The following is a 27,203-nucleotide window of genomic DNA, read 5'->3' as shown; positions in this document are numbered from 1 at the left end:
GAGTGAACTCCGGGAGTTGGTGATGGACAGGGAGGTCTGGCGTGCTGCAATTCATGGGGTTGCAAAGAGTTGGACATGACTGAGCGACTGAACTGAACTGAACTGAATCCAGTTTCATTTCCCTGAGGGCTGTATTTGGTGGGAGTAAATTAGAGAGCTGGAGATTTATTGGTCTTCTGGGAAAATGTGAAGTTAACAATCTCAATGTATTAACATAAAGGTGAGTTAACACTCAAGTATCAGACATCATTTGTGTCCGAAGGTGGGTGTTTGGGGGTGTTCATTTAATCCTCAGATCAACCTACAGGTGCTATTTCCCCCATTTTAGAAATGAGATCGAGGCACAGCACAGGGTTGCTGCAAGTATTCCTGAAGGATGGATTTCTAGAAATGGGTTTCCTGGACAAAAAGTTGTTCACTCAGTCATGTCTAACTCTTTGTGACCCCATGGACTGCAGCACTCCAGGTGTCCCTGTCCATCACCAACTCCTGGAGCTTGCTCAAACTCATGTTCATCCAGTTGGTGATGCTCTCATCTCATCATCTGTCATCCCCTTCTCTCCCTGCCTTGAATCTTTCCCAGCATTAGGGTCTTTTCCAGTGAGTCAGTTCTTCACATCAGGTGGCCAAAGTATTGGAGCTTTAGCTTCATTCCTTCCAATGAATATCCAGGGTTGATTTCTTTTAGGATGGACTGATTGGATCTCCTTGCAGTCCAATGGACTCTCAAAAGTCTTCTCCAGCATCACAGTTCAAAGGCATCAATTCTTAAGCGCTCAGCCTTTTTTTATCATCCAGCTCTCACATCTGTACATGACTACTGGTAAAAACAAAAAATTAAGATCATGGCATCCAGCCAAAAAGTGTGAACATTTAAAATTTTGCTAGGTATCAGGTAACTGCCCTCAGAATTACAGTATCATATACTTTCACACGGAGAAGGCAATGGCAACCCACTCCAGCATCTAGCCTGGAAAATCCCATGGACGGAAGAGCCTGGTAGGCTGCAGTCCATGGGGCCTCGAAGAGTCAGACAGGACTGATCGACTTCACTTTCACTTTTCACTTTCACGCACTGGAGAAGGAAATGGCAGCCCACTCCAGTGTTCTTGCCTGGAGAATCCCAGGGACGGGGGAGCCTGGTGGGCTGCCGTCTATGGGGTCGCACAGAGTCGGACATGACTGAAGCAACTTAGCAGCAGCAGCAGCAGCAGCAGCATACTTTCACAATAATAAATGGAAGTATCCTTTTCTCCAAATTCTCCAAATTTTAATTTTTTGTCTATACAATGGATGAAAATTCTTCTTTTTATAACGTGCCCAAAAAGTTAACATAAGGGAAATTTAATATACCTCTTTAGCCAACTGACTGTGGAACCACAGACTCTCAGGACTGGACAGTCCCAATCCTTCTTTCATATTAGGCCATGGAGGGACGGGGACTCAAGAGATATACCTAGCCTTTGAGTTATGTAGGAATTCAGGTCCCCACGCAGGAGGAGGATTGTAACCTTAGGCTGAACACAAGATTCCTGGAGAACTGCCCTGTTATCTCACCACCAACCAATCAGGAGAAAGTCTGCACAGGATGGAAGATAAGGAAGACTGATCCCCTCCCCAAATGACTGTCCCTTTAAAAACTGTATGGTCAGCAGAATTTCAGAGTTGGCTTTGGACATGAGCCTGCTTCTCCCCAAGTTGTTGGCCTCTTGAATAAAGCCACCTTTCCTTTCCAACCAAGACTTGTCTCTGAGTACTGGCTTTTAAGCAATGTGCAGCTGAACCCAGTGTTTCCCCAGTGGCTCAGTGGTAAAGAATCCACCTGTAATGCAGGAAACTGAGGTTCGATTCCTGGGTCAGGAAGATCCCCTGGAGGAGGGCATAGCAACCCACTCCAGTATTCTTGCCTGGAGAAACCCATGAATGGAGGAGCCTGGCGGTCTACAGTCCACAGAGTCGCAAACAGTCGGACGTGACTGAAGCAACTGAGCATGCACGTGGTTGAACCTGAGTTCAGTAACAGGCTAGCTCTACAGAAATAAAAGATCAGCTTAATAGCCCAATGCCAATGGCATCTGGGGCTTCCCAGGTGGCGCTAATGGTAAAGAACCCATCTGCCAATGCAGGTTAGGCATAAGAGACACCAGTTTGATCTCTGGCTGGGGAAGATCCCCTAGAGAAGGGAATGGCAATCTACTCCAGTATTCTTGCCTGCAGAATCCCATGGACAGAGGAAACTGGCAGGATACAGTCCATAGGGTTGCACAGAGTTGGACACAACTGAAGCAACTTAGCAATGGCATCTGATTTCTTTTACAGGTTCTTTCAAAAAATGCTAGAAGACCAATATTCTTGAAGGGTTGAGAAGGCCATCTTGTGTGGAATCTACAGATATCATTGACTCTGATGAAATAAAATTCATACTATAGAAAGATAAGAAAAATTTAAACATAAAATCCTCCTTTGCCTTTGGGGCCTCCTCCCTCCCCTTTAGCATGTATTGTGACTGTTTTAACTAGACCTCCTTGTTGCTGTTGCTTAGTTGCTAAGTCCTGTCTGACTCTGCATGTCCAACCCCATGGTCTGCAGCACACTAGGCTTCTCTGTCCTCCACTCTCCTAGAGTTTGCTCAAATTCATGTTGATTGAGTTGGTGATGCCATCCAACCATCTCATCCTCTGTTGTCCCCTTCTTCTCCTGCCCTCAATCTTTCCCAGCATCGGGGTTTTTTCCAAAGAGTTGGCTCTTCAAGTCAGGTGGCCAAATATTGGAGCTTCAGCTTCAGCATCAACCCTTGCAATGAATGTTCAGGGTTGATTTCCTTTAGGACTGACTGGTTTGGGAGACCTCCTTGGGAGATAGATAGACTGCCTGAGGAAGGGTCACAACTCTTTAGGAGGTAGGCTTCCTTTTTTAAAGAAGTTTCTACTGTTTTATTTTTGGCCTTGAGCCACGTGGGATCTTAGTTCCCAGACCAGGGATCGAACCTGTACCCTCTGCGGTGGAAGAGCAAAGACTTAAACCACTGGACCCCCAAGGAAGTCTAGATAATCTTCCTTCTTAATCTCATAAAATGCAATGATGACCCATTGATCTGGATGGTGTCAACTGTCCATAATACGGGCCTTATGGGACTTCCCCAGCGGTCCAGTGGATACACCTCTGTGCTCCCAGTACAGGAAGCCAAGGTCTGATCCCTGGTCAGAGAACTAAGATCTCACATACCGCAACTACTGAGTTGGAGTACCACAATGAAGACCCAATGCAGCCAAAATAAATAAATATATAAAAATAAAATCTAAAAACAAACCCCCACAAAACCCGATAATAGGGGACTTCCCAGGTGGCCCAGTGGTTAAGACTGTGCTTCCACTGCGGGGGTGGGGGTGTGTGTTCGGGGCACAGGTTCAGTCCCTGATGGTGGTGATGGTTGTACAATACAATGAATGTATTAATATGATTTAACTGTATGCTTTAAAATAGTTAAGATGGTAATTTTTATGTTATGTGTTTTGCCACAAAAAAACTTTTTAATTAAAAGCCAAAATATCAGAATAACAAAAAAAATCAGAACTATCCTCCAAAAATCCCCCTAAAAGTGTCAGGGGTAGGGAAGGGCATCTTCTTCCCCCAACCCAACAGTGAATTCAAGGAGGAGTTGCTGGGGAGGAAGGAGGGAAAGCGTCATTGATTATCTTAAGGAGCAATGGCTCCGTGGCAGCAGAGGAGACACACGAGAAGACCGATGGCAGCCCAGAGCCTCTGTGGAGGGACAAGCTGCGGGTGCCATCAACGAGGGGTGATGTCCCACGCTGGGTACAAGGGTGACTCTGCCATCTGGATGGAGCTGAGGTGTTCTAGAACCGTGCCCCCAGCTCCTCTTATCCCCTATCCCTCAACTCTATAGTTTCCACCTTTTCTGTTTCTCTCATATCAGAATGTGAAACTGGCAATACGGTAGTTCCTAATTTGGTTTGGTTCAGTGTGGGACATAGATCCCTTTGAGAATTTTACAAAAGTTCTAAGTACCCTCTCCCAAAAAACCATACACATCAGCCCATATGTGTACAATTATGCATATGGATCCCCTTATTAGGCCTCAAGATGTAATTTTTTTTTTTTAGCATTTCTTTATTTTTGGCTGTGCCGGGTCTTCACTGCTGCTTCGAGGGTTTGTCTAGCAGCAGTGAGTGGGCTACTCTCTGTTGAGGTGTGCGGGCTTCCCGTTGTGGTGGGGAAGCCACCACACATCTCTTGTGTGGACCACAGGCTCTAGAGGGCTGGCTTAGTTGCCATGAGACACGTGGGATCCTCCCAGAGCAGGGATCAAACCTGTGTCCCATCATTGGCAGGTGGATTCTTAACCACTGGACCACCAGGGAAACCCCTTCTCTGGTTTTTTGCTCTCCCTCCCTCATACCCACAGAACTTTCTATCTCAGCTCTTCAATAATAGTTCTTCCCTAATGACACTCAGCTCAGAAATTTACAAGACGGTTGCAGTGATTACAAATGATAGCAAACATTAAGTAGACAGCACTACTTACTTGGGTGCCCCCCAAAGTAGTAGATTTGGTCAATAAAGCTTGGAGGAGGAAGCACTTTAGCCAGCATCTGATAGATGTATCTGACAAAAAGGTAAGATCTTGAAGGTATATAGCTTTTTTTTTTTTTTTTTTTTTGCCACACTGCATGGCTTGAAGATCTTAGTTCCTTGACCAGGGACTGAACCCAGGCCCTCAGCAGTGAATGCAGAGTCTTAACCATGGAACTACCAGGGAATTCCCAAACCACATAGCATTTCAGTGTGTGTGTGTGTGTGTTTGTGTGGCAGGGGGTGGAGGGGGGAACCAAAAAGCTTTATGGTAGTGAGATATGGCTGATTGTTTTTCCCATTTCTTACAGATTTTCATTATCCTTGACTTATCCTTTGTGCCCAAAGATAATAAACAGTACAGTCCAAATCTCATCTATAACAGTATTAAGGTAGGTATCATGTGAACAATGAATACTGCTTAATCAAAGTGTGACATTACAATACTGGGAAAATGGAGATGGAAAAAGGTAGGGGCTAAGAGCTAAATCCTCATCTTCTTGACTTATCCTTAGACTCAGCTCACACAACACATTCATCAGCAAACACTGGTGGCTCCACCTTCAATTCCAGCCTAGAATCTGACTTCTCCTAAACTGCCACCTCTCTGGTCCCAGCCTTGCCCCCTTCCATTTGTTCTCACACACAGGGAAGCCAGAGGGATTTTTTTTTGTCAAATAAAAGTGAATCGAAAAAAAAAAAGTGAATCGGCTTTCCTCTGGTGAAACTCACCAATGGTTTGCTTCCCTCCTCACCCTAAATACAAGTGCTTCCTCACTGCAGAGCTGTTCCACACGGCTGAATCCCCATCAGGTGCCCGTGGTGGTGCAGAGGGAACCAGGACCCACATCACTGGGACCATGAAACACGCCCCTCCTGATTCCAAAGCTTTCAGTCCTGGATCCTTCCCTTCTATCTGGGTCATCTTGCTGAGCTTGTTTCTTCATCTAAAAGCAGGGGATGATGATAACAAACATGAGAATTTTTCATGAGAATTAGAAACATAGCCCTTCTTTGGTTTATGTCCCAATAAACCTGTCTCAGCCTTCTCATCCTCTGCCACCTCCTTCTTTTGCTTTCAGTCTTTCCCGGCAGCAGGGTCTTTTCCATTCAGTTAGCTCTTCGCATTAGGTAGCCAAAGAATTGGAGCTTCAGCTTCAGTTCTTCCAATGAATATCCATTTTGCTAGCCTGGAAAACTATCGTAAGTCAAAATACAGTTTATACTAAATGTATACCACTTTGGCGCCATTCTAAAAAGAGAGTCCCTTGGACTGCAAGGAGATCCAACCAGTCCATTCTGAAGATCAGTCCTGGGTGTTCTTTGGAGGGAATGATGCTAAAGCTGAAACTCCAGTACTTTGGCCACCTCATGCGAAGAGTTGACTCATTGGAAAAGACTCTGATGCTGGGAGGGATTGGGGGCAGGAGGAGAAGGGGATGACAGAGGATGAGATGGCTGGATGGCATCACCAACTCTATGGATGTGAGTCTGAGTGAACTCCAGGAGTTGGTGATGGACAGGGAGGCCTGGCGTGCTGTGATTCATGGGGTTGCAAAGAGTCGGACACGACTGAGCAACTGAACTGAACTGAAAGTCAAAACATTTTAAGCTGAACCGTCGTTAAGACCATTGAACCACTGTCTACAGATGTCTAGCATCCAGGGTGCACAGTAAATGGTTGCTAAAGACACTGGCTGAGCAATAGGCAAGCTCTCCATTGCTCCTATTATTTGCACATGAAAACTTGCAGTCTCATCCAGTATCCTTTCTCAGTGTCTTCTAAGTTAGTCTCTCCTGCACCAGGAAGGAAGATTATGGGCTGGGGCTTCTCTATCTACCCCACAGGGAGCTGGCCCTGAGGATGGACTACATGAGGCAGCCCCTCACCAGCTCTCCTCTTTCACTGTGGGCTGTGGATCACAGGCTCCCACACTTCCTCTCTGATCCCAGACCAGCTTTTGGAACCTCTGGAGTTTGGTTCCTTATCTGCCAGCAGGCATGCAGACTGATATGCCCTGCTCTGCAGGGCTGAACTGAGGAGCAAAAGAGAGTCTAAGCAAGATCCAAAGCCCTGTCCCGGGTGGGTAACAGGCGTCCAGAAAGAGCTGACCTCAGTAGCCATCCCCAGTCTAAAGCCTGGAGCTCCATGTCCTGCCCTCAGGGCCTTCTCCCTGGACTTTGCAAGCTGGACTCCCTCTCGCTGACTTTGGCTGGCTCCCTCCACCAGCCTGAGAAGCCCGGCTCCCTCTAAGGGTACAAACTCCCACTTGGGGAAGCCAGCCCTCTATCCCAACCACTCAGTCTCTGCCAGGTCCAGACGAGTCCCAACACCCGGAAAGAAGGCAGGGGATCTGGGCAGAGTGACCATTTTTGCTCCAGCTCAGCCTCTGCTGAGGCCCAGGAAGCTGGAATGCTTCTCCTGTGATGGGGACATCCCCCCTACACCTAGCGGATGGCACATCCCAGGATTAGAACCCAGCCTCCATAAGTCACTTCCTCAGGAACTGAGCCTTCTTTTTTTCAGTCACTTTGGCCACAGAGATTAGATAACATCATTTAATTTTAAAAAGTAGGGTAAAGAGGAAAGTAGAACAAAAATATAGTGTTGCCATGGAAGGCTGGCACTGGCTGCCGAGATGCTGAAGCCAGAGGAGGTTGCGGATCTGGGGGAAATGAGTGTTCTTTAAAGGAGCGAGAGGATGGGCTGGAGGGAAGAGAACCAGGACAGCCTCTCATCTGAGACCCTCCTAACGAGAGGGCACCACACCTCAAACACCGACGTGAGGGGATAATGGGATGACCTCCATCCCAGGATGGTGAGCCTGGGCCATGGGCATCTGGGTGTTAAGTGACTGGAGAAAACCCAAAGGCTTCCGTCACCTCCAGGCCTCCCCGGGGAGGTCTCCCCTGCCGTGAAGCACAAGACTGGCCTGGAATCCACTGCGGTCACCTTCCTACCCCCAACCCAAGGGGGCTGGTGCCTTCTGACCCCATTATATGATGCGCTCTCTCGGGACTTGATCCCTCCGTTTGGCTAAAAATACCCTCAACCACATTCCCCTCTTCTGATGAATGGGTTTCCCCCTGTTCTCTGAACAGATGTCTTTGGGGGTCTTCATTTTCTCCGCCTGCTGACGCTCTTCAGTTCATCCAGCTCTTTCTCCATTAAGTGGGATTCAGCAGTGGTCTCTGAGAGCTGGAAGAAGAACAGCAAACCATTAAGCGACAGGGACGTTTCACGGCCATGACTCAGGTTGGCAAGGTCAGCCCTGTGCGCTGGTTAGAGGCCCCCTGGCATTTCTCTAACGTTGCCGGCGCCTCCATGATGGGAACCCCTTTGTAACTGGGCAGAGAGTAACCTCCTGATGACTCAGGTCCTCAAGTGCTTGCGGAACATTCACCATCCATTCTGTCATCACTTTTGATCACCTAGGATTGTGTGGCACTCACTGTGTTAAGGACACCAGGTTTCAGGGGATGAAAAGCGCAGATATTGGTGATTTCAAGGCTAAAGGACTAAGCTGCCTCTGAGTCATGGCTCACATAAAAATGGCTGATAAAGAATGCCACATCAGGATCCCTCAACTGTCTCTGGAGGAGAGGGTGGAAGATGCTGCAGACAGGGATGGAGAGACACAGACTCCAGAGGTCAGCTGACTGTGAAACAGAAGAGCGGTACTTCCCGAGCCAGATGCTGTTCCCAGAGCTTTACTTGTATTAACTCAGTAATGAGGTGGATCCTCTTTTCTGGCCCATTTTACTGCTGAAGACACTAAGCTTCTTCACACAGAGTAGTTAAGTAACTTGTCTGAAGTCACAGAGCCAGGGGCGAAGCTGGGTCAGGGACCCAGGCAGTTTAGCTACAGACACATGCTCTTAACCACTACAGGGTGCTCTCCTGCCTCTCGGCAAACCTTCACATACACCTCTATGTTCAACAGGCTATTTTTTTTTTTTAACAGAAATGGAGTTTTTTTAATGTTTTTAAGAAACTCACAGGGAGATAGGAAAAAGAACAGAAAAATAAAAACAGAATAACTAGAAAATTAAAAATTAATTGGCAGACTTAAGCCCTAACATATCATAATTACACTAAATTTAAATGGTCTAAAAAACATCAATTAAAAGACTGGAGGAGATTTTTTAAAATGAACCAACTACATAAGAAACCCACTTCAAATAACAATAATATAGGCAGGTTAACAAAAAAGGATAGAAAAAGATATATAATACAAACATTAATCAAAAGAAAACAGTGGCTATGTTGATATAAAGTAGACTTCAGACTGAAAGGGTAACGGGCAGGAAAGCTAGGGGTCTCTAAACTGAGGAAACAGGCTGCAAGTGTCAGATTCTCCTCTCCCTTCTCTATACAAAGTTAAAAGGAGGTTTCTCTTAAAATTTTGTGTTGCTATGACGACACCTGGTTCCACCTGAACTTGCTGCTGCTGCTGCTAAGTCGCTTCAGTCGTGTCTGACTCTGTGCGACCCCATAGACGGCAGCCCACCAGGCTCCCCTGTCCCTGGGATTCACCAGGCAAGAACACTGGAGGGGGTTGCCATTTCCTTCTCCAATGCATGAAAGTGAAAAGTGAAAGTGAAGTCGCTCAGTCGTGTCCGACTATTAGCGACCCCATGGGCTGCAGCCTACCAGGCTCCTCTGTCCATGGGATTTTCCAGGCAAGAGTACTGGAGTGGGGTGCCATTGCCTTCTCCCAACAGGCTGTTTTAAAAGCCACAAGAAATGCCAACAGGCAGCGTGGCTCTCTGCAGGTCTTCGCCAGGCTCTGGCTAATGGCTGCTTGGTGTGGGTCTCTGCCTAGCCAGGAGCAGACTGTCCTTCACTCCTGAATGCCTTCCGGCCACCATGCCTCCCTTTATCTTTCCTTACATATCCCTTCCCCTGATGGGCTCCTGACTGGACAGATGACGCTCTCTCTCCCCTTTGCGGATGCCAGGCCTGGACAAGACTCCAATCTCTGTCCTTACCCTGAGGACTGTCACCGTGTTTACTGTCCTTCTCTCAGTTAGACTGAGCCCTGGAGGGTGGGGACTGTGTCTGCCTTGGTCTCGTATCTTTGGATTCAGAGCACTGTGCCTGGGAAAGCTGGCACTCGAGAGTGTGGGCCGGCTGAAATGACTCGTGGTGAAGCTGCCCAGGGAAAGCCAAGGCATCGCCCCCGGCCGCCCTCCTCACCATGTCCAGCAGGATGTCCACCTTCAGCCGCAAGAGGTTGTTCTCTTCTTCCAGCTGCTGGTTCCGTCTCCGCAGGCGCTGAGCCTCCCTCCGGTCCACACCGCCACTAATCCCCGTCTCTGGCAGAAGGGGCACAACCAGCGGTCACCAAGTGGTGGTTGCTCCACCATCTTGCTGGGGCAAAACGGCAGGAAATGCAGCCCACCTGCTATCCACTGGCCATTTTCAAACTTCAGGCTCTGCCCGGCCAGGTTCATGGTGGGGGTTCCGTAGTCAAGGCCCAGTTCCACCTCCCGCGTTGACCGGTCCAACTGTGGGTGAGACATTCACGCTGGCATCAGGCAGCCAGAGTACACGGGCTTGTGGCCCAGCACCTCTTCTGCTAGCTGTGAGACCCCCTGCATGCACTCAGCTGCATCAGGCTCTTTGCGACCCCGCCAACTGTAGCTTGCCAGGCTCCTCTGTCCATGGATTTTTCTGGCAAATACTGGAGTGGGTTGCCATTTCCTCCTCCAGAGGATCTTCCTGACCCAGGGATAGAACCTGGGTCTCCTGAATTGGCAGGCAGCTTCTTTACCCTTGTGCCACATGGGAACCCCCGACTATGTGACCCCCAACAACTCATTTCTTTTTCTCTAATCATAACTCGGCACATTTAATAATATTTTTTTCAAATAAAGTCAGAAAATTAAATAAGGTACCAAAAAACTTTTAAACTATAAAAGAAAAGTACTGCTTTATATAACAAGTGTTTTCTAGAAAATCTATATATGATGAAATTTGCAAACTGAATTATTTCATATCTATAGAGCACTTGGCAGTTTAAGAAGTCTCACTGTAAATTTTTTGTCAAGTGAAAAGTCTTTTTAAATGTAAGCCTGAGCCATCACTTGCTTCCTATGGAGCTACATATGTCCTGGAAAAGGCATAAAATGCTAAGTCCCAATTAGTGGTAGCAGCTGTTCTTTAACGTGTTTTTCGATGTTTCTACAGCTCACTGAGCGCCCACCGTGGGCCAGGGCTGGTACTGGATATACAGAAATGAATGCAAACCCTCTATCCTGGAGGAGCTTGGAAACTGCCTTTGGAGCTGCAGCAAATCCTTTTGAACGTTTTTAATGTTGGCAAAACATCATCCTTTGAGAATGAATTTGTTCTCAGACATGACTAAAAAACTGATTCCTGGCCAAGTCTTGGGAATCAACTGAAGTCAAACTGGATAAGATTGTTTGGTCCCCAAAATCATAATGAGAACGACTGTCTTTTATGGTTCTTGAACAGCTCTGTTAAGAATTTCCAAATAGGAGTTAAAACATGTTTTCAGCAATAGCAATCATATGAATTAAAAGGATACCCTCCCACGAGGATGCCTCTGGAGGACCACACTTCCCAAAAGAGGCCAGGTTCAAGGCTCTGTTCACACTGCACACCACTGCTGATACTCACATTATGCAGGTTGGAGAGAGAGGCCGACTTCCGAGGGGGCGTCTTCTTCGGACTAAACGTACTTCCAAAGAGAGGCATCTTCAGCCTGATGAAGGAAAGGTCAATGCTCCCTTCTCCCAGGGTCAGAAAAAGTCAAGGGGTACAAAGAGTTGGATTGTGCCCTTGTGCCCCTGTCCTGCAATCACATAAAACACACATTCTGTTGTGACCATTAACTATCCTGGGGACAGCTCCCCTGTGCTGAGTGCTCATGATGTGCTAGGCAGCATGCCCAAGCCTTGGCGACATCTCAGTCCTCACAATCGCCCTGGTTCAGCTCCTCTGAGTATACACATCTGACAGATGAGCTTTAGAAAGACTAAGGGTCTAAGTGGGAGCTGATATTTGAACACAGGTCTGTGTGACTAGTCTATGTCAACCACAGGCAAGTGCCTAACTGGCTGGTCCTAAGTTTCATTAAAAACTGGCATCACTAGATTTATAGACTAGACCAAGGCACTAGAAGGACTCTCAAGAGAGTCCTTTGGACAGTAAGGATATCAACCCTAAATATTCATTGGGAGGACTGACGATGAAGCTCCAATACTTCAGCCACCTGATGCAAAGAGCTGACTCATTGGAAAAAGACCCTAATGCTGGGAAAGATTGAGGGCAGGAAGAGAAGGGGGTGTCAGAGGATGAGATGGTTGGATGGCATCATCAACTCAATGGACATGAGTTTGAGCAGACTCTGGGAGACAGTGAAGGACAGGGAAGCCTGGTATGCTATATAATTTGTGGGGCAGCAAAGAGTTTGACACGACTGAGTGATTGAACAACAAAAGGCATGAGATCCTTACTTCTGGACACTGCTAAGACTCATAACTGGGGCAACAGCTTTTACACATACTCTATTTTAAATAAATAAAAGCCTTTTTCTGGGAACTTATCTTTTTGCTTTCTTATTGGTTTCTTTTTGATTAAAGAAGTTCTCAATTTTAATGGGATCTGACATTAAATTTTTTTAAGGATTACTGGTTTTTATTTCAGAAATTTTTGCCTACCCTAAGGTCATGATATTTTCCCACACTAACTTTTGGAAGTTTTCTTCTTTCAGCTTTCACATTTAGGACAGCCACTCATCTGCGATTAACTTTTGTATGTGGTGAGACGCAGGGCCATGGTTCATTTCTTTCCCTGTATTGCGGGTGTGTGATTTGCTCAGTGGTGTCCGACTCTTTGCAGCCCCCTAGACTATAGCCCACCAGGCTCCTCTGTCCATGGAATTCTCCAGGCAAGAATACTGGAGTGGGTTGCCAGTCTCTTCTCCAGGGGATCTTCCCAACCCAGGGATCGAACCCTGGTCTCCTGCATTGCAGGCAGACTCTTTACCATACGGGCTACCAGAGAAGCCCAATTTTAATGTATAATACACAGATAGCTTAACAAGATTCCCTCTAAGAAACCGTAGAATGACGAGAACAACAATGAAGGCGCAAATGAGCAAAAAGAAAGCAGCAGAGCTCTCACCTTTCCTCCTCCCAGGGATAAACTCTTCCGTCACCACATTATGAGATAAAAACGGTAATGAGTTTATCATATCTAGCAAGAAATTGGCCAAAAAGAGAGGGTACTTCTCCAGACTACTTGAAACAAGGCTTTATGTCAGCTATTATTAAAAAATAACTCATAGTAGGTTTTCATCACAATTAGCAAGACATATATTCAATAAGAACATGAAGGAAAAATTTTGTACTGTTTTCAGTGATGTAGAAATTAATATCAGTAAAATTAATGACAAAAGTTTAGAAGCTTCTTTAGAAGCTTTACAATATAGATATACATATATGTATAGAAGTATATGTACATATGACTTACAAATAAAATACATAAGACATTTAGGGGTGTGTGCTCATGAGTTTTACTGGTGTGTGTTTGTGGTTAAAAACACAGAGATAAAAAACAGAGTTGTGGACACAGTGGAGGAAGAGATGAGACAAATTGAGAGAGTGGCATGAAACACATGCATTACCATATATAAAAAAGATAACAAAGATAACTAGTGGGAAGCTGCTATATAACACAGCTCAACCCAGCGCTCTGTGACAACCTAGAGGGCTGAGATGGGGTGGGGGGTGGGAGGGAGGCTCCAGAGAGAGGGGAACACATGCATACTTATGGCTGATTCACAGTGTTGTGCAGAAACCAACACAACATTGTAAAGCAACAGTCCTCCAAAAAACGGTGGTGGACCCACAGCCTGAGAGATGGCATTTGGGCTGGGGCATCACACTTTAGGACTTGGACAAACCAGAATGCTTCCATCTTGATGGTGAGTGGGATAGCAGTGGGGACCGAGATGCTGAAGGTCTTTGAAGCTGTGCTACTATGTCATCCAAACACCGTGGAAGGCCCTGGCATTGTTTCTGCAGGAGAAAAGAAAAAGCATGGAAGAGGGAAGACAATCACTCTTATGTCCACAGAGGGCAGAACAGGAATGAAATAGGAATATCCAGGGAGGACAGTTTTAACCCAAAAAAGAAAAGGTCATAACAAAAACTAACTAACTAATATCACTTCTTGAGTATCCATGAGAGGTTGGAGCCAATGCTGGGGACAGTTCATACATTTCTTTTATTCCTTGCAGGAATCCCATAAGGTAATTTCCCTGTCCATATCAGAAATGAGAAAACTAGGGCTCAAAGAAGTTATCCAGTTTTCCCAAGGTTCATAGCCATGGTCAGTTGGCTAAACATGTATACCAAATTATCCTTGTATTAATAACTGGTGGGGTACATCATAAAAAGAAGCATTTTCATCCATCATGTTGGCAACATTTAAGAGATTAATAATACCATGTTGGTGAAGGTATGGAGACAAAGATACTCTTGGTGGAAACATAAGATGCTATCATTTTTCCCATTAGGCAAAACCTAGTAAAGTTTTTCAGGTGCATAGTTTTTGGCCAGCAAATCTACTTGTAAAAATTTATCCTCCAGAAAGAAATGGACATGTTCACACAAATATTCTCTGTTGTTGGTAGCAGTCAAAAATAAGAAATAATGCAAAAGGTCTACCAATGGTTGGTATAGCCAAATAATACTGGGGAAATCCATAAGGGAACACTAGATAGTAAAAACAAAGAGACAGTCATACGTGTACTTACTTGAAAAGACATCCAACACACTCTATCGTTAAGAAAGCAAGTGACAGGGACTTGCCTGGTGGGCTGGTGGTTAAGACTACACACTTCCAATTCAGAGGGCATGAGTTTGATCTCTGATCGGGGAACAAAGATTCCATATGCCAATGGCATGACCAAAAAAACCCAAGCAAGCAACACAACAATGTATATATTATAATCCCACATGAGAAGACAAAAAGAAAAAAAAAAGCAAAATATAGGTCTCTAAATAAAAAAGATTTGGAAGGATAAACACCAAACTGCACACAGCAGTTAAATCTGGGAAAGGAAGCAGGATGGCTGACTTAACTGAATTTACCATTTTTAAACAGATTTTTTTAATTTTAATTTTTTTAGCTGTGTTGGGATCTTACTTTCCCAACCAGGGATGGAACCTGGGCCCCTGGCAGTGAGAGCATGGAATCCTAATCCCTGTTCTGCCATCTTATCCCTGAATTTGCCATTCTAAAGGTTAAAAAAACACCCCAAATGGCCAAATAGTGGCAATTTCGTGTTACAATATAAAGTTACAGTAAAGAAATATGTTTGTGGATTTAATGAATTATTACAATGATAATATATTCACATGTAACTTATGAAAACAAACCAAACTAATGTACAAAAAAACAGATAAGAAGCAGTCCCTGCCCCTCCAAGCACCTGGAGACGTCTGAAGAAGGAAAAATAAGCCAAGTTGTTCGTGCAAAGCCCACGGTGGTGCTAAGAACACTAAGACTGAGCATAGTACCTGGACACAACAGGCTAAGTTCTAGGCCCAGTTCTACCTCTCAGTTGCCGGCTAAACCTTGGTCAAGCTACTTTAGTCTTCCAGGTTTTAATTTATTGCTGACGGGGTGGACTTTTGCAGAATCTAATGCCTATGGCCGGCGATTTGTTATGTAAGCGAATACATCTCTGGTCAATAACATTCAGGAAACAAAACCTCTCTGGTAAATAATGTGTTCACAAGGACACTTCACCCATGACCTCACTAATTCTCGTAAACCAATGCCCATCATCAATATATTACAGACAAGGAAAAGGAAGGGTCTGGACTAACTTTTAAGTCAGATCCACTCATCCACAAACAACTCCGGCTGAGACCCTGAGATTCTGGAACATGAGTGTGGACCAAGAGGTACCACCTCTACCCCTGGCCCCAGGCAGCCCTCTTTCCAGTGAATTTCCCTGGAGAGAGAGAGGGCTCAGCACAAAGGAAGCAAACGGAGAGCATCTGGGTTCCATCGGTTGGTCTGCTGTTCACCCCCACTGGGCTCCTGCACTTACTTCTCTGGGCCCCAGGCTTTTTTATTTACAATCAGGGCTTCCCTGCTAGCTCAGCTGGTAAAGAATCTGCCTGCAAAGCAGGAGACCCCGGTTGGATTCCTGGGTTGGTAAGATCCACTGGAGAAGGGCTAGGCTACCCACTCCAGTATTCTGGCCTGATGGAAAAAGATCAAGTAGTTTTTTCCCATCTACAGATCAGAAAACTGAGGCTTAGAGAAGTTAAGTAATGTGCCTCCAGTCATGCCGTGGGAAGGCGGTGGAACTGGGCTTCAAATAAGGTCTACGCCTTTGCGCTGATGATCGTAATCACTTCTTCACTATGCAATGCTTTACCGTTTGCAATGGGCCATAAAATACAGTATCTTCTTTTAATCTAACAAGAAAGTGAGAAAGAAGTCTCTAGCTTTCATCAGAATCTCAAAGACTTCAGAGCCAAGCAAGTACGTGCCACGCAGGTACATGGCCACTTCGCAGGGCTGTTAACCGCAGAGAGCGTTCATTCGCGCGCTCTCGTTAATTACCTTCATCGCTGACCTACGAGGGGAATTACCACCACAATTTACAAAGGAGGGAACACACTACGATAGATGCGGTGCACCGCCTGCGGAGAACCCGGCCCCCGCCCCCTGCTCCGCGTCCTCCGGTCGCTCCAGCTGCCGGGAGGCCCTAGGTCCCCCGGGGAACGCCGGTGTCCCACCCTTTCTCGGACCCTAGGGCGATGCCGGGCTCAGAAACGTACCTGAAGTGCCCTAAAGTCGGGGGTTCCAAACAAACCCCCGACCTCCCGCCTGGTACCCACCAGAGGCCCAGTCAACCGCGGCTAAAGCGAGCGCGGGTGTCGCCCGGCCGCTACGCGCATGCGCGGGCTCAGCCCCGCCGGATTCTACCACCGAGAGATTTGGGGGTACCCAGCGCCGTGCGGTCCCCATCGCGAGCCTACGCGAAGCGCAAAAAACTCATGAGGACGGTTCTTGACATACTTGATAGACTCCACAGAGGCAGTATCTTCTGGAGTCACTTGAGCTATAGGCAAGGTCGAGAAACCACACTCACTCTCCCCGAAAACCCCTTGGTCTGGTCTTTCCCCCGCCCTACGGGGACCGTCGCCATGGTAACGGCGTGTCACGGATGCCGGCAAAGTTCGCGATGCCACCCATTGTTGTGAGAAAAGGTGCAGGTGCCGGCTGTGGCCCGCGTTGCCGGGAGAACGTCAGGACTTATAGCAGCAAAATGGGCCTCTCCCAGACGTCCCTCCTCCTCTTCCTCTTCCCAGATCACAAAACAAAGGGTACCCCTCCCTGGTGGATGTGGGGGCCAACAGGTCTCGGGTGTCCCATCCAGAACTTCACAGGGTCCCCTGAGGGCCCCGTGGCGGAATCGGCACCGCCGAGTTCCGCGGATTCCGCCTGCAGTCTTCAGGTAAGATGAACAGACACAGAGCATGACCCTGCCTTCCCATGCTCGTCGGCTTTGACAGGTGGGGGAGACTGAGGCCAGGGGCCGCTTCAAGGTCGCACCGTGAGCGGGGTGCAGAGAACTACTCGAGAAAAGACTCCAGATCTCCTAAAATCCTAACAGCGTGTGTTTGATAAACATTCCATTTGATAAACGAAGAAACTCGGGCTCATTCAAGGGATATTTACTGGGTGCCTAGTGAATGCACCAGGTCATCCAACCAATGAGGGGCAGGACCCATGGGTCTCTGGCTCCAAGTACAATTTTCTTCCAAGACCTAGTTCAAATCCTTTATGATTATACAGTGGAAGTGAGAAATAGATTTAAGGGCCTAGATCTGATAGATAGAGTGCCTGATGAACTATGGAATGAGGTTCGTGTCATTGTACAGGAGACAGGGATCAAGACCATTCCCATAGAAAAGAAATGCAAAAAAGCAAAATGGCTGTCTGGGGAGGCCTTACAAATAGCTGTGAAAAGAAGAGAAGCGAAAAGCAAAGGAGAAAAGGAAAGATATAAATATCTGAATGCAGAGTTCTGAAGAATAGCAAGAAGAGATAAGAAAGCCTTCTTCAGCGATCAATGCAAAGAAATAGAGGAAAACAACAGAATGGGAAAGACTAGGGATCTCTTCAAGAAAATCAGAGATACCAAAGGAACATTTCATGCAAAGATGAGCTCGATAAAGGACAGAAATGGTATGGACCTAACAGAAGCAGAAGATATTAAGAAGAGATGGCAAGAATACACAGAAGAACTGTACAAAAAAGAGCTTCACGACCCAGATAATCACAATGGTGTGATCACTGACCTAGAGCCAGACATCCTGGAATGTGAAGTCAAGTGGACCTTAGAAAGCATCACTATGAACAAAGCTAGTGGAGGTGATGGAATTCCAGTTGAGCTATTCCAAATCCTGAAAGATGATGCTGTGAAAGTGCTGCACTCAATATGCCAGCAAATTTGGAAAACTCAGCAGTGGCCACAGGACTGGAAAAGGTCAGTTTTCATTCCAATCCCAAAGAAAGGCAATGCCAAAGAATGCTCAAACTACCGCACAATTGCACTCATCTCACATGCTAGTAAAGTAATGCTCAAAATTCTCCAAGCCAGGCTTCAGCAATACTTGAACGGTGAACTTCCTGATGTTCAAGCTGGTTTTAGAAAAGGCAGAGGAACCAGAGATCAAATTGCCAACATCCGCTGGATCATGGAAAAAGCAAGAGAGTTCCAGAAAAACATCTATTTCTGCTTTATTGACTATACCAAAGCCTTTGACTGTGTGGATTACAATAAACTGTGGAAAATTCTGAAAGAGATGGGAATACCAAACCACCTGATCTGCCTCTTGAGAAATTTGTATGCAGGTCAGGAAGCAACGGTTAGAACTGGACATGGAACAACAGACTGGTTCCAAATAGGAAAAGGAGTTCGTCAAGGCTGTATATTGTCACCCTGTTTATTTAACTTCTATGCAGAGTACATCATGAGAAATGCTGGACTGGAAGAAACACAAGCTGGAATCAAGATTGCCGGGAGAAATATCAATAACCTCAGATATGCAGATGACACCACCCTTATGGCAGAAAGTGAAGAGGAACTCAAAAGCCTCTTGATGAAAGTGAAAGTGGAGAGTGAAAAAGTTGGCTTAAAGCTCAACATTCAGAACACGAAGGTCATGGCATCCGGTCCCACCACTTCATGGGAAATAGATGGGGAAACAGTGGAAACAGTGTCAGACTTTATTTTTCTGGGCTCCAAAATCACTGCAGATGGTGACTGCAGCCATGAAATTAAAAGATGCTTGCTTACTCCTTGGAAGGAAAGTTATGACCAATCTAGATGGCATATTCAAAAGCAGAGACATTACTTTGCCAACAAAGGTCCATCTAGTCAAGGCTATGGTTTATCCTGTGGTCATGTATGGATGTGAGAGTTGGACTGTGAAGAAGGCTGAGCGCCGAAGAATTGATGCTTTTGAGCTGTGGTGTTGGAGAAGACTCTTGAGAGTCCCTTGGACTGCAAGGAGATCCAACCAGTCCATTCTAAAGGAGATCAGCCCTGGGATTTCTTTGGAAGGACTGATGCTAAAGCTGAAACTCCAGTATTTTGGCCACCTCATTTGAAGAGTTGACTAATTGGAAAAGACCCTGATGCTGGGAGGGATTGGGGGCAGGAGGAGAAAGGGACGACAGAGGATGAGTTGGCTGGATGGCATCACTGACTCGATGGATGTGAGTCTGAGTGAACTCCGGGAGTTGGTGATGGACAGGGAGGCCTGGTGTGCTGGGATTCATGGGGTCGCAAAGAGTCGGACACGACTGAGCGACTGATCTGATCTGATACCTTACTTCATTGAAAAGGGGAAAGTTCCATGTCCTGGAACCAAACTGCCTGGTCTAACCCAGCACCATCCAATGGAAACATAATGTGGGCCACATACATAATTTAGAATTTTCTCAGAGCCATATTTTTAAAAAATTCTTTTGAAAATCAGGTGCTATTACTATGAATAATGTTTATTTTCACTCATATGTCCCAAATACGATCATTTCAACGTACAATCAATATTTTTTACTTTTTCTGCTTTAGGTTTTAAATTTTAATTAGCTAAAATTAAGATGTTAGGACTTCCCTGGTGGTCTACTGGCTAAGACTCCACACTCCCAATCCAAGGGGCCCAGGTTTGATCCCTGTTCAGGGAACTAGATCCCATGTGCCGAAGCAAAGAGTTCTCATGGTGCAGCTAAAAGGTCTCACATGCCACAGGGAAGGTCAAAGGTCCCGTGGGCTGCAGCTAAAACCTGGCACAGCCAGATAAATAAAATATTTCTTTTAAAGATTTTAGTAGTTTGGTCACACTAATCAAATTCCAGGGACTCAGGTGTCACATGTGGCTCGTGGCTACTGTGATGCACAGGTCTAGACTTTTCCTGTCCTTCTACTCTGTGCCCCTCTGCTTGGATGGTGTTTCCCTTCCTCACTTATCTAAGTAACTCCTGCTCTTCCTTCAAGTTGTGACACCTTGACTAGGTCGATCTCCACTATTATGTCGTCTCTCACAGCACTGTGTCCTTCCCTTTGAAACAGCGCATGTGCTCAGTTGCTAAGTCATGCTGACTCCTTTGTGACCCCATGGGCTGTAGCCCACCAGGTTCCTGTGCCCATGGGATTTTCCAGGCAAGAATACTGGAGTGGGAGCAGTGGTCAGTTATAATTCATGCTTCCCAGGTGGCACTGGTGGTAAAGAACCCGCCTGCCAATGCAGGAGACCAAAGAGACGTGGGTTCAATCCCTGGGTCGGGAAGATCCCCTGGAGAAGGAAATGGCAACCCACTCCAGTATTCTTGCCTGGAGAATCCCATGGACAGAGGAGCCTGGTGAGCTACAGTCCATGGGGTCACAAAGAGTCAGACACGACTGAAAGCAGCTTAGCGCTAGCACGTAATTAATTAGCACTTGTCACCTCTAGTTGACATAAGCTCCATTAGGGCAGGGATCAAGTCTGGTTTAGTTCACCATCCTGTCCCCCAGTAAGAATGAATTGTTGGTTCTGTTGGGAAGTCAACAGGTAGTCATTTAATGACTGGAGGTTAAACTGAAGAAAAGTCTTCCTGATTACAACCTCAGCATTGTTTTAACTTAACATGTTTAAGTTAAAACATTTAACTTTAAACAGAGGACTTTCAAATCTCATGTGCAAGAATATGCGCTCCATAAGGGCAGAATGTTTTTTTATTCTACTCATCTGCCCCTAATATACAGCACAGTCCTGGACACAGGGTAGATATTCAATGAAGTTAGTGTTCTCCCCATCCTCTTTTTCTCCCCAAGTAATGACAGTAAAAACTTATCATGCTTCAGAGAATACTTATCCTAAAATAGTACAATGAAAAATTCAGAAAGGAACAGAATTTTAAATGTTTATCTTAAGCATAATATTCAGTTCTCCCATTAGACATGAGTCAGTCAGTTCAGTCGCTCAGTCGTGTCTGACTCTTGGCGATCCCATGAACTGCAGCACACCAGGCCTCCCCGTCCATCACCAACTCCCAGAGACTACCCATACTCATGTGCATTGAGTCAGTGATGCCATGCAACTATCTCATCCTCTGTCGTTCCCTTCTCCTCTTGCCCTCAACCCTTCCCAGCATCAGAGTCTTTTCCAATGAGTCAGCTCTTCGCATGAGGTGGCCAAAGTATTGGAGTTTCAGCTTCAACATCAGTCCTTCCAATGTAATGTTAAACGAAAGCAAGAGGCTTCTTAACAGAGTCCCCCTAAGCCTGGCTTTTCAGAGAATGTGTTTAATTTTCCAGTTCATGTTGGGGCAGGGGCGTGCAAGAAAACTCAGAAGCGCTGTATGGCTAAAGGCTAGGAGCAGAGTATTGGCCTGGGCCAATCTTTCCTACAATCCAGCTGACTTGGGGCAACCCAAATAGATAACCTCTTTGGCCCAAAAAGAAATGTGATGAGTTAGAAAGGGACTCAGGGAACTTCCCTGGTGGTCCAGTGGCTGAAACTCTGATCTCCCAATGGAGGGAGCCTGGGTTCGATCTCTGGTTGGAGAACTAGATCCCACATGCTGCAGCTAGGAGTTTGCATGTCACGACCAAAACCTCCCGCATGCTCCAACTAAGACCCAGTGCACCTAAGTAAATAAAATGTAAAAAAAAAAGGAAGCAAATATCGACTGAACCTACTTCCTAGAGGGTAATTTGCCTAATGAAGAAAGATGTGGAAGCAAATTCTTCTAGTTCAAGATAGTAAGTGCTGTAATATTTGCAAGCAGAATCCTGGCCTTCACAGAGAAGGTGTGGTACTAATGGCCTGGAGTAATTCAAGAAGGTTTTCTAAAAGATATATCACCTGGGCTGATTGAATGGGGGCAGCAGCATGTACAAAGGCATAGAGCACACAGCATAGCAGGGACCAGGAAGAAGCTGAGTGCAGCAGGCGTATAGGATGGCTGTCTGGGGAGGGTGGGCAGAGAGCAGAGCAGAAGGCAGGAACCAAAGGAGAGGAAAGGAGACTGTGGTGAAAGGGCACCTGGTTAATTTTTTTTTCATCAAACTATACCTTTTCTCTCTCTTTCCATTATGTATGAGCTTCTTGAGGGCAGATCTGAATCTTTTACTTCATTATAACCAGGCCTATACCCCCAGGCTCTAGACAGGGAGGACCCACAGATGGTAGTGATAAATTCCTCCTGGCCAGTAAGCGAGGACCTCGGAGAGCAGTCTGGCCAGCACATTCCAAATCCAGGAGAAGTAGTGACGGGGCCACTGGAGAGGGAGCAGAAAGCCTCAGGTCCATCAGGAGCCTCATGCCGAGGGGATGGACCGCCCACCCCAGAGTCACAGAAACCCAGTATCTGAGAGCTGAAGAGGGTCCTAGCAACCTAATCCACATCTCCGACTATAGGTGAGGCTTAGAGAGGCGCAGTGGTAGAGAATCCAAAGGAAAGCTTTGACCAACCTAGATGGCATATTCAAAAGCAGAGACATTACTTTGCTAACAAAGGTCCATCTAGTCAAGGCTATGGTTTTTCCAGTGGTCATGTATGGATGTGAGAGTTGGACTGTGAAGAAGGCTGAGTGCCGAAGAATTGATGCTTTTGAACTGTGGTGCTGGAGAAGACTCTTGAGAGTCCCTTGGACTGCAAGGAGATCCAACCAATCCATTCTAAAGGAGATCAGTCCTGGGCTTTGGAAGGACTGATGCTAAAGCTGAAACGCCAGTACTTTGGCCACCTCATGTGAAGAGTTGACTCATTGGAAAAGACTCTGATGCTGGATTGGGGGCAGGAGGAGAAGGGGACGACAGAGGATGAGATGGCTGGATGGCATCACGGACTCGATGGACGTGAGTCTGAGTGAACTCCGGGAGTTGGTGATGGACAGGGAGGCCTGGCGTGCTGCAATTCATGGAGTTGCAAAGAGTCGGACACAACTGAGCAACTGAACTGAACTGAACTGAACTGAAGGCAGGAAATGCAGGAGACTCAGGATCGATCCCTGGGTCAGGAAGATCCCCTGGAGAAGGAAATGGTAACCCACTCCAGTATTCTTGCCTGGAGAATCCCATGGGCAGAGGAGCCTGGCAGGCCTTAGTCCATGCGGTCACAAAGAGTCAAACGTGACTGAAGCGACTTAACATGCACGCTCCAGGCATCTTGTGTTCAGCCTGAGGTTACAATGCTGCACCTGCATGGGGACCTCAGTTCCTGCACAACTCAAAGGTTACGTGTATCTCTTGAGAAGCATGCACACACACGTCTGTAAAATAGAGAACTAATAGGGATCTACTGTGTAGCACAGGGAACTCTACTCAATACTCTGTAATGACCTATATGAGAAAAGAATCTAAAAAAGAACAGATATAAAACTGATTCTCTTTGCTGTATGGCAGAAACTAACACAACATTGTAAATCAAAAGAAGCAATGAAAAAAAAAAAAAAAGAATGGGTTTCTCTAACAAGTCTTTATTCCGCATGTTGTATGCGGCGTGTGCCTCGCCATCAGCCCTGCTTGCGAGATGAACATGGTTGAGCTTTCTAAGTTGGTTCTGTGCTTATTTCTGATTTCCAGGAGGCTGGTTGAACAGAGAACAAGACCGTAGTGGGGGAATGAGAGGCTCTTAAAAGTGGAAACTTAACTGTTGGTCAGTGTACAAGGAAGTGGACAATGGCTCGCTTCAGGAGGTTGGAAGTCGTCAACCTCACTGCTTTGCCCATGGTGCCGCTGGATGAGCCTCTGGGTGTCTCCCTGATTGCGCAGAACGCGCTAAAGGATGCCATGAGGAAGAACCTGAAGGACAATGTGCCCTGTATCCTTGTCTGCAACGGAGACAACACACCTGCACAGAGGCGTGACAGGGGCTCTATCATTCACCACTTACTAACTTGTTTCTTATGTGTGTGTTGATTTTCTTCAGTTATTTAAGCCCCACCTATCCTCTAAAAGAATTTGAGGCTGCGAAGGAGTGTTTGACTTGAGTTGGTTTTACTAAGATAGAGCAGAAATAGCACCAAAGGAAGACATACTGGAAATACTTGTTGAAAAGGTGGGGAAAAAGAGGAAAAAAAATGCTCTTTTTTCCCCATTGTCTCCTTTCCCTTCTACCTTCCAAAGAACTAAACTTAGAAACTAAGTTACAGTCCAAGCCTCTGCCCTCAGACCAGTTAGCTGAGTACTCAACTTTTTTTTTTCTTTTTAAAAAAATTGTATTTGTTTTTGGCTGTGCACAGCATGTGACTTGCAGGATCTTAGTTCCCTGACTAGGGATTGAAACCAGGCACACACGGCAGTGAGAGTGTGCCAAGTCCTAACCGCTGGGCTGCTAGGGAATTCCCTTTCTTTCTTTCTCTCCTTTTCTTTCTTTCTTTTTAAAACTCCATCTGGGGGACTTCCCTGGTGGTCTAGTGGTTGGGACTTCACCTTTCAGTGCAGCGGGTGTGGTTCGATCCCTGGTCGAAGAGCTAAAATCCCACGTGCCTCACTGCCAAAAACCAAAACAGAACACAGAAGCAATATTGCAGCATATTCAATAAAGAATTTAAAAAAATAACTCCATTTGACCTTTCTAACCTGCCAGCACCTCTACCTGGGCCAGACTTTGCCCTTCTGGCATCATCCAGGCACTACCAGAATCTTCCTTCTCTGACTCTGGCCTCATTGATCCAGATCTCACTTCTGACCCTGAACCTTGTGTCTCAGGGACCCACAGAATCCCGTCTCTGGGGGACCATAAAACTCATGCAGCAAATAGAGACCATCTTGGGTTATAAATAAGTCTGTCTTTCCATTTTCTATATAGCTCACTTACCTTCGAGTCATGCTCCTGCCAGCCAAGCTGCGTGTATCTCTCTGCATCACCTCACTTTCCGGGCCTCTCCGAAACCCTTCTCAAGATGAGCACAAATGATCCCATGAGGATCTGCTTCAAGGTCTCACTTTCCTGGGCCTTTTTCTAATGTGCCCTCTCTCTTCTTAATCCCACACTCATCACAACCCAAGCAATCCATTTCACTCCCTATGATTTGTCATGTCTCTCCTTGGCATCTTCATTTGTCAAGTGTCCTCCAATTTGTAAGAACACTTGAGGGTAATGGAAGTAACAGTGAGTCTGGCTTTACGTGAAGGCTGTGAGGAGTGATGGATTATGGGGCTTTTACAAAGGATGTATCCTAGACCACTTGAGGCCACGACAGAAAGAAATGCAAACGTAGAGAGGGTAATAAGAGGGGCCATCAAACTGAGCAGAGATTTCAACAGTGATAAACAAGATCGAGATGCCCTTGGACCCAGGCATCCTTCACCTGAAAATCTCTCTTAAAGGAATAATCCCAAATAAGGAAACAGCTCTCCGTGTGACTGTGTGCATCACAGCGTGATTTATAGTTGCAAAAAATATAAACAGCTTAAATATTCAATAGCCAAGGGACAGTTAAGTCTATTAGGATGCATTCTCTAAATGAATTTGTATACTGCCATTTAAAATATTACAAAGATTATGGAAAGTGATCGTAATAATGAGTGGGAGAGAATTCAGAGTAGTAACTAACCTAGGTATACACTGATATTATAATTATGTGAAAAGGTATGTATGTAATACTGCTAGAAGGAAGTCTCCCCAGAGCCTAGTAAGTTGTCAGGGTGGTAGCATAATGGGTGATTCTTTTTCAAGGTGTCCAGAATATGGTTAATTTTTGTTTACAATTTTTAAAGCAGCTCATTTAAGGCAAGATAAAAGAAGTGTGAATGTTTGCAGAGAAAATAATGGAGTGGGGAAAAAGCACAGGAAAGGAAGTGAGCTGCTGTCCTGGCCGGGCTCCCCCAGCCTATTCTGTTTGTGTGTAATCATCACCCAGAAAGTTTCCTTAACAGGCCCACCTCCCAGCGTGCCTGGTTGGCTCCATTCAGCAGGTGAACCAGGTGATTGCTGACGCGGATCTGAGTCCCAGCCCGCTGGTGCACAGCCTGGTGAGTTTTGAGTGCTAAGGTAAGGCTTCCAGGAAGAAAGGACTCTAGGGACCCCTTTATTAATTTGAAAGCACGTTTGCACAATAGAAGTCTTAAAGACATGTTTCTTTAAATTCATAAACTTTCATTTTTATCTATATAAAAGTCCTATTTTTTTATATAGGATTTGGCTGTGGCAAAATCAATTTGACTCTTCCCTATTCCTTATTTCAGTGGCATTTTCATCATAGTAAACGTGAATATTTTTGTACATGTATCTTGGGACTCATTTGCACGTATTTCTGCCAGATAGAGCCCTGGAAGTAAAATTTAAAATGTTGATGGATACAGTCAAGTTGCCTTTCACAGAGGTTAAGCCACTCTTTACCAAAGCTGGAAGGAGACCACGAGCTTTAGTTCCCTTACCCCGCTGTCGAGCAGAGCCTAGAATTGAATTGTGAATAAAAGCAAAATACACACACACACTATTTGGAAAAATTTTGTTTAAGTTCGAAAGCACTCTGTCTCTGTACGTGTGCTCTGTAGATGTACATGAGGGTGTATGTAGCTGCAGAGGCTTAGAATAAGACTGTCAGAGTTTGAATTCCTGCTGCTGTACTGTTCTGTCACATTCTGACATTAGGTAAACTATTGAGCCTCTATGAGTCTCAGTGTCTTGTAAAATGATGATAACATTGATGCTATATCTACTTCATAGGTGTATTATTATATATGCAAGAATTAGATGAGTTAAGTAAGTTCAGTTGCTCAGTCGTGTCTGGCTCTTTGCGACCCCATGGACTGCAGCACGCCAGGCTTCCCTGTCCATCACCAACTCCCAGAGTTCACTCAAACTCATGTCCATTGAGTCGGTGATGCCATCCAACCATCTCATCCTCTGTCATCCCCTTCTCCAGCCTTCAATCTTCCCCAGCATCAGAGTCTTTTCCAATGTATCAGGTGGCCAAAGTATTGGGGTTTCAGCTTCAATATCAGTCCTTCCAGTGAATATTCAGGACTGATCTCCTTTAGGATGGTCTGGCTGGATCTTGCAGTCCAAGGGACTCTCAAGAGTCAGTCTTCTTCAACACCACAGT

At 45.9% G+C, this 27,203-nt stretch overlaps 2 protein-coding genes across 18 annotated transcripts in view; one reads left to right on the top strand and one right to left on the bottom strand.

Annotated features, from left to right (window-relative positions):
- Positions 1 to 7,138: 7,138 nt before the first annotated feature.
- Positions 7,139 to 16,529, bottom strand: CBY1 (chibby 1, beta catenin antagonist). Of its 16 annotated transcripts, none has more exons than XM_086402877.1 (7): positions 16,429 to 16,529; positions 13,394 to 13,644; positions 12,749 to 12,772; positions 11,240 to 11,324; positions 9,999 to 10,104; positions 9,794 to 9,912; positions 7,139 to 7,792 (listed from the first exon to the last, which is right to left on the bottom strand). In XM_086402877.1, the coding sequence occupies exons 4-7, from the start codon at positions 11,315 to 11,317 to the stop codon at positions 7,712 to 7,714; spliced, it is 384 nt and encodes a 127-aa protein (XP_086259003.1). In that variant the 5' UTR covers positions 11,318 to 11,324; positions 12,749 to 12,772; positions 13,394 to 13,644; positions 16,429 to 16,529; the 3' UTR covers positions 7,139 to 7,711. The 16 variants fall into 16 exon arrangements, with proteins under 16 accessions (XP_086259003.1, XP_086259004.1, XP_086259008.1 ...); XM_086402878.1 differs by having other exon boundaries at positions 11,240 to 11,349; positions 13,530 to 13,644; XM_086402882.1 differs by having other exon boundaries at positions 13,530 to 13,644.
- Positions 16,530 to 16,810: 281 nt separating this feature from the next.
- FAM227A (family with sequence similarity 227 member A) overlaps positions 16,811 to 27,203 on the top strand; it is a 51,284-nt gene continuing 40,891 nt past the window's right edge. For both annotated transcript variants that reach the window (XM_086402861.1, XM_086402860.1), the window contains exons 1-3: positions 16,811 to 17,108; positions 23,734 to 23,971; positions 26,045 to 26,127. In XM_086402861.1, coding sequence (XP_086258987.1) covers positions 23,830 to 23,971; positions 26,045 to 26,127 — 225 coding nt within the window. In that variant the 5' untranslated portion in view covers positions 16,811 to 17,108; positions 23,734 to 23,829. The remainder of the gene's footprint in view (positions 17,109 to 23,733; positions 23,972 to 26,044; positions 26,128 to 27,203) is intronic.

This window comes from Bos grunniens, chromosome 5 (genome assembly GCF_055505025.1).
Source record: "Bos grunniens cultivar Pamir isolate PY7600 chromosome 5, Bosgru_T2T1.0, whole genome shotgun sequence".
Lineage (NCBI taxonomy): Eukaryota > Metazoa > Chordata > Mammalia > Artiodactyla > Bovidae > Bos > Bos grunniens.
Note: the sequence above shows the minus strand (reverse complement) of the source record. Positions and strands in the feature narration are given on the sequence as shown.

Bases quoted from the DNA above. Each gene is read 5' to 3' on its own strand.
- CBY1 (XM_086402866.1), bottom strand. From the start codon at position 12,818: ATGATAAACTCATTACCGTTTTTATCTCATAATGTGGTGACGGAAGAG. The intron at 9,913-9,998 runs GTGGGCTGCATT...CCCTTCTGCCAG, and splicing joins AAATGGCCAGTGGATAGCAG to AGACGGGGATTAGTGGCGGT. The intron at 7,793-9,793 runs GTGAGGAGGGCG...TTCTTCTTCCAG, and splicing joins TGGACATCCTGCTGGACATG to CTCTCAGAGACCACTGCTGA.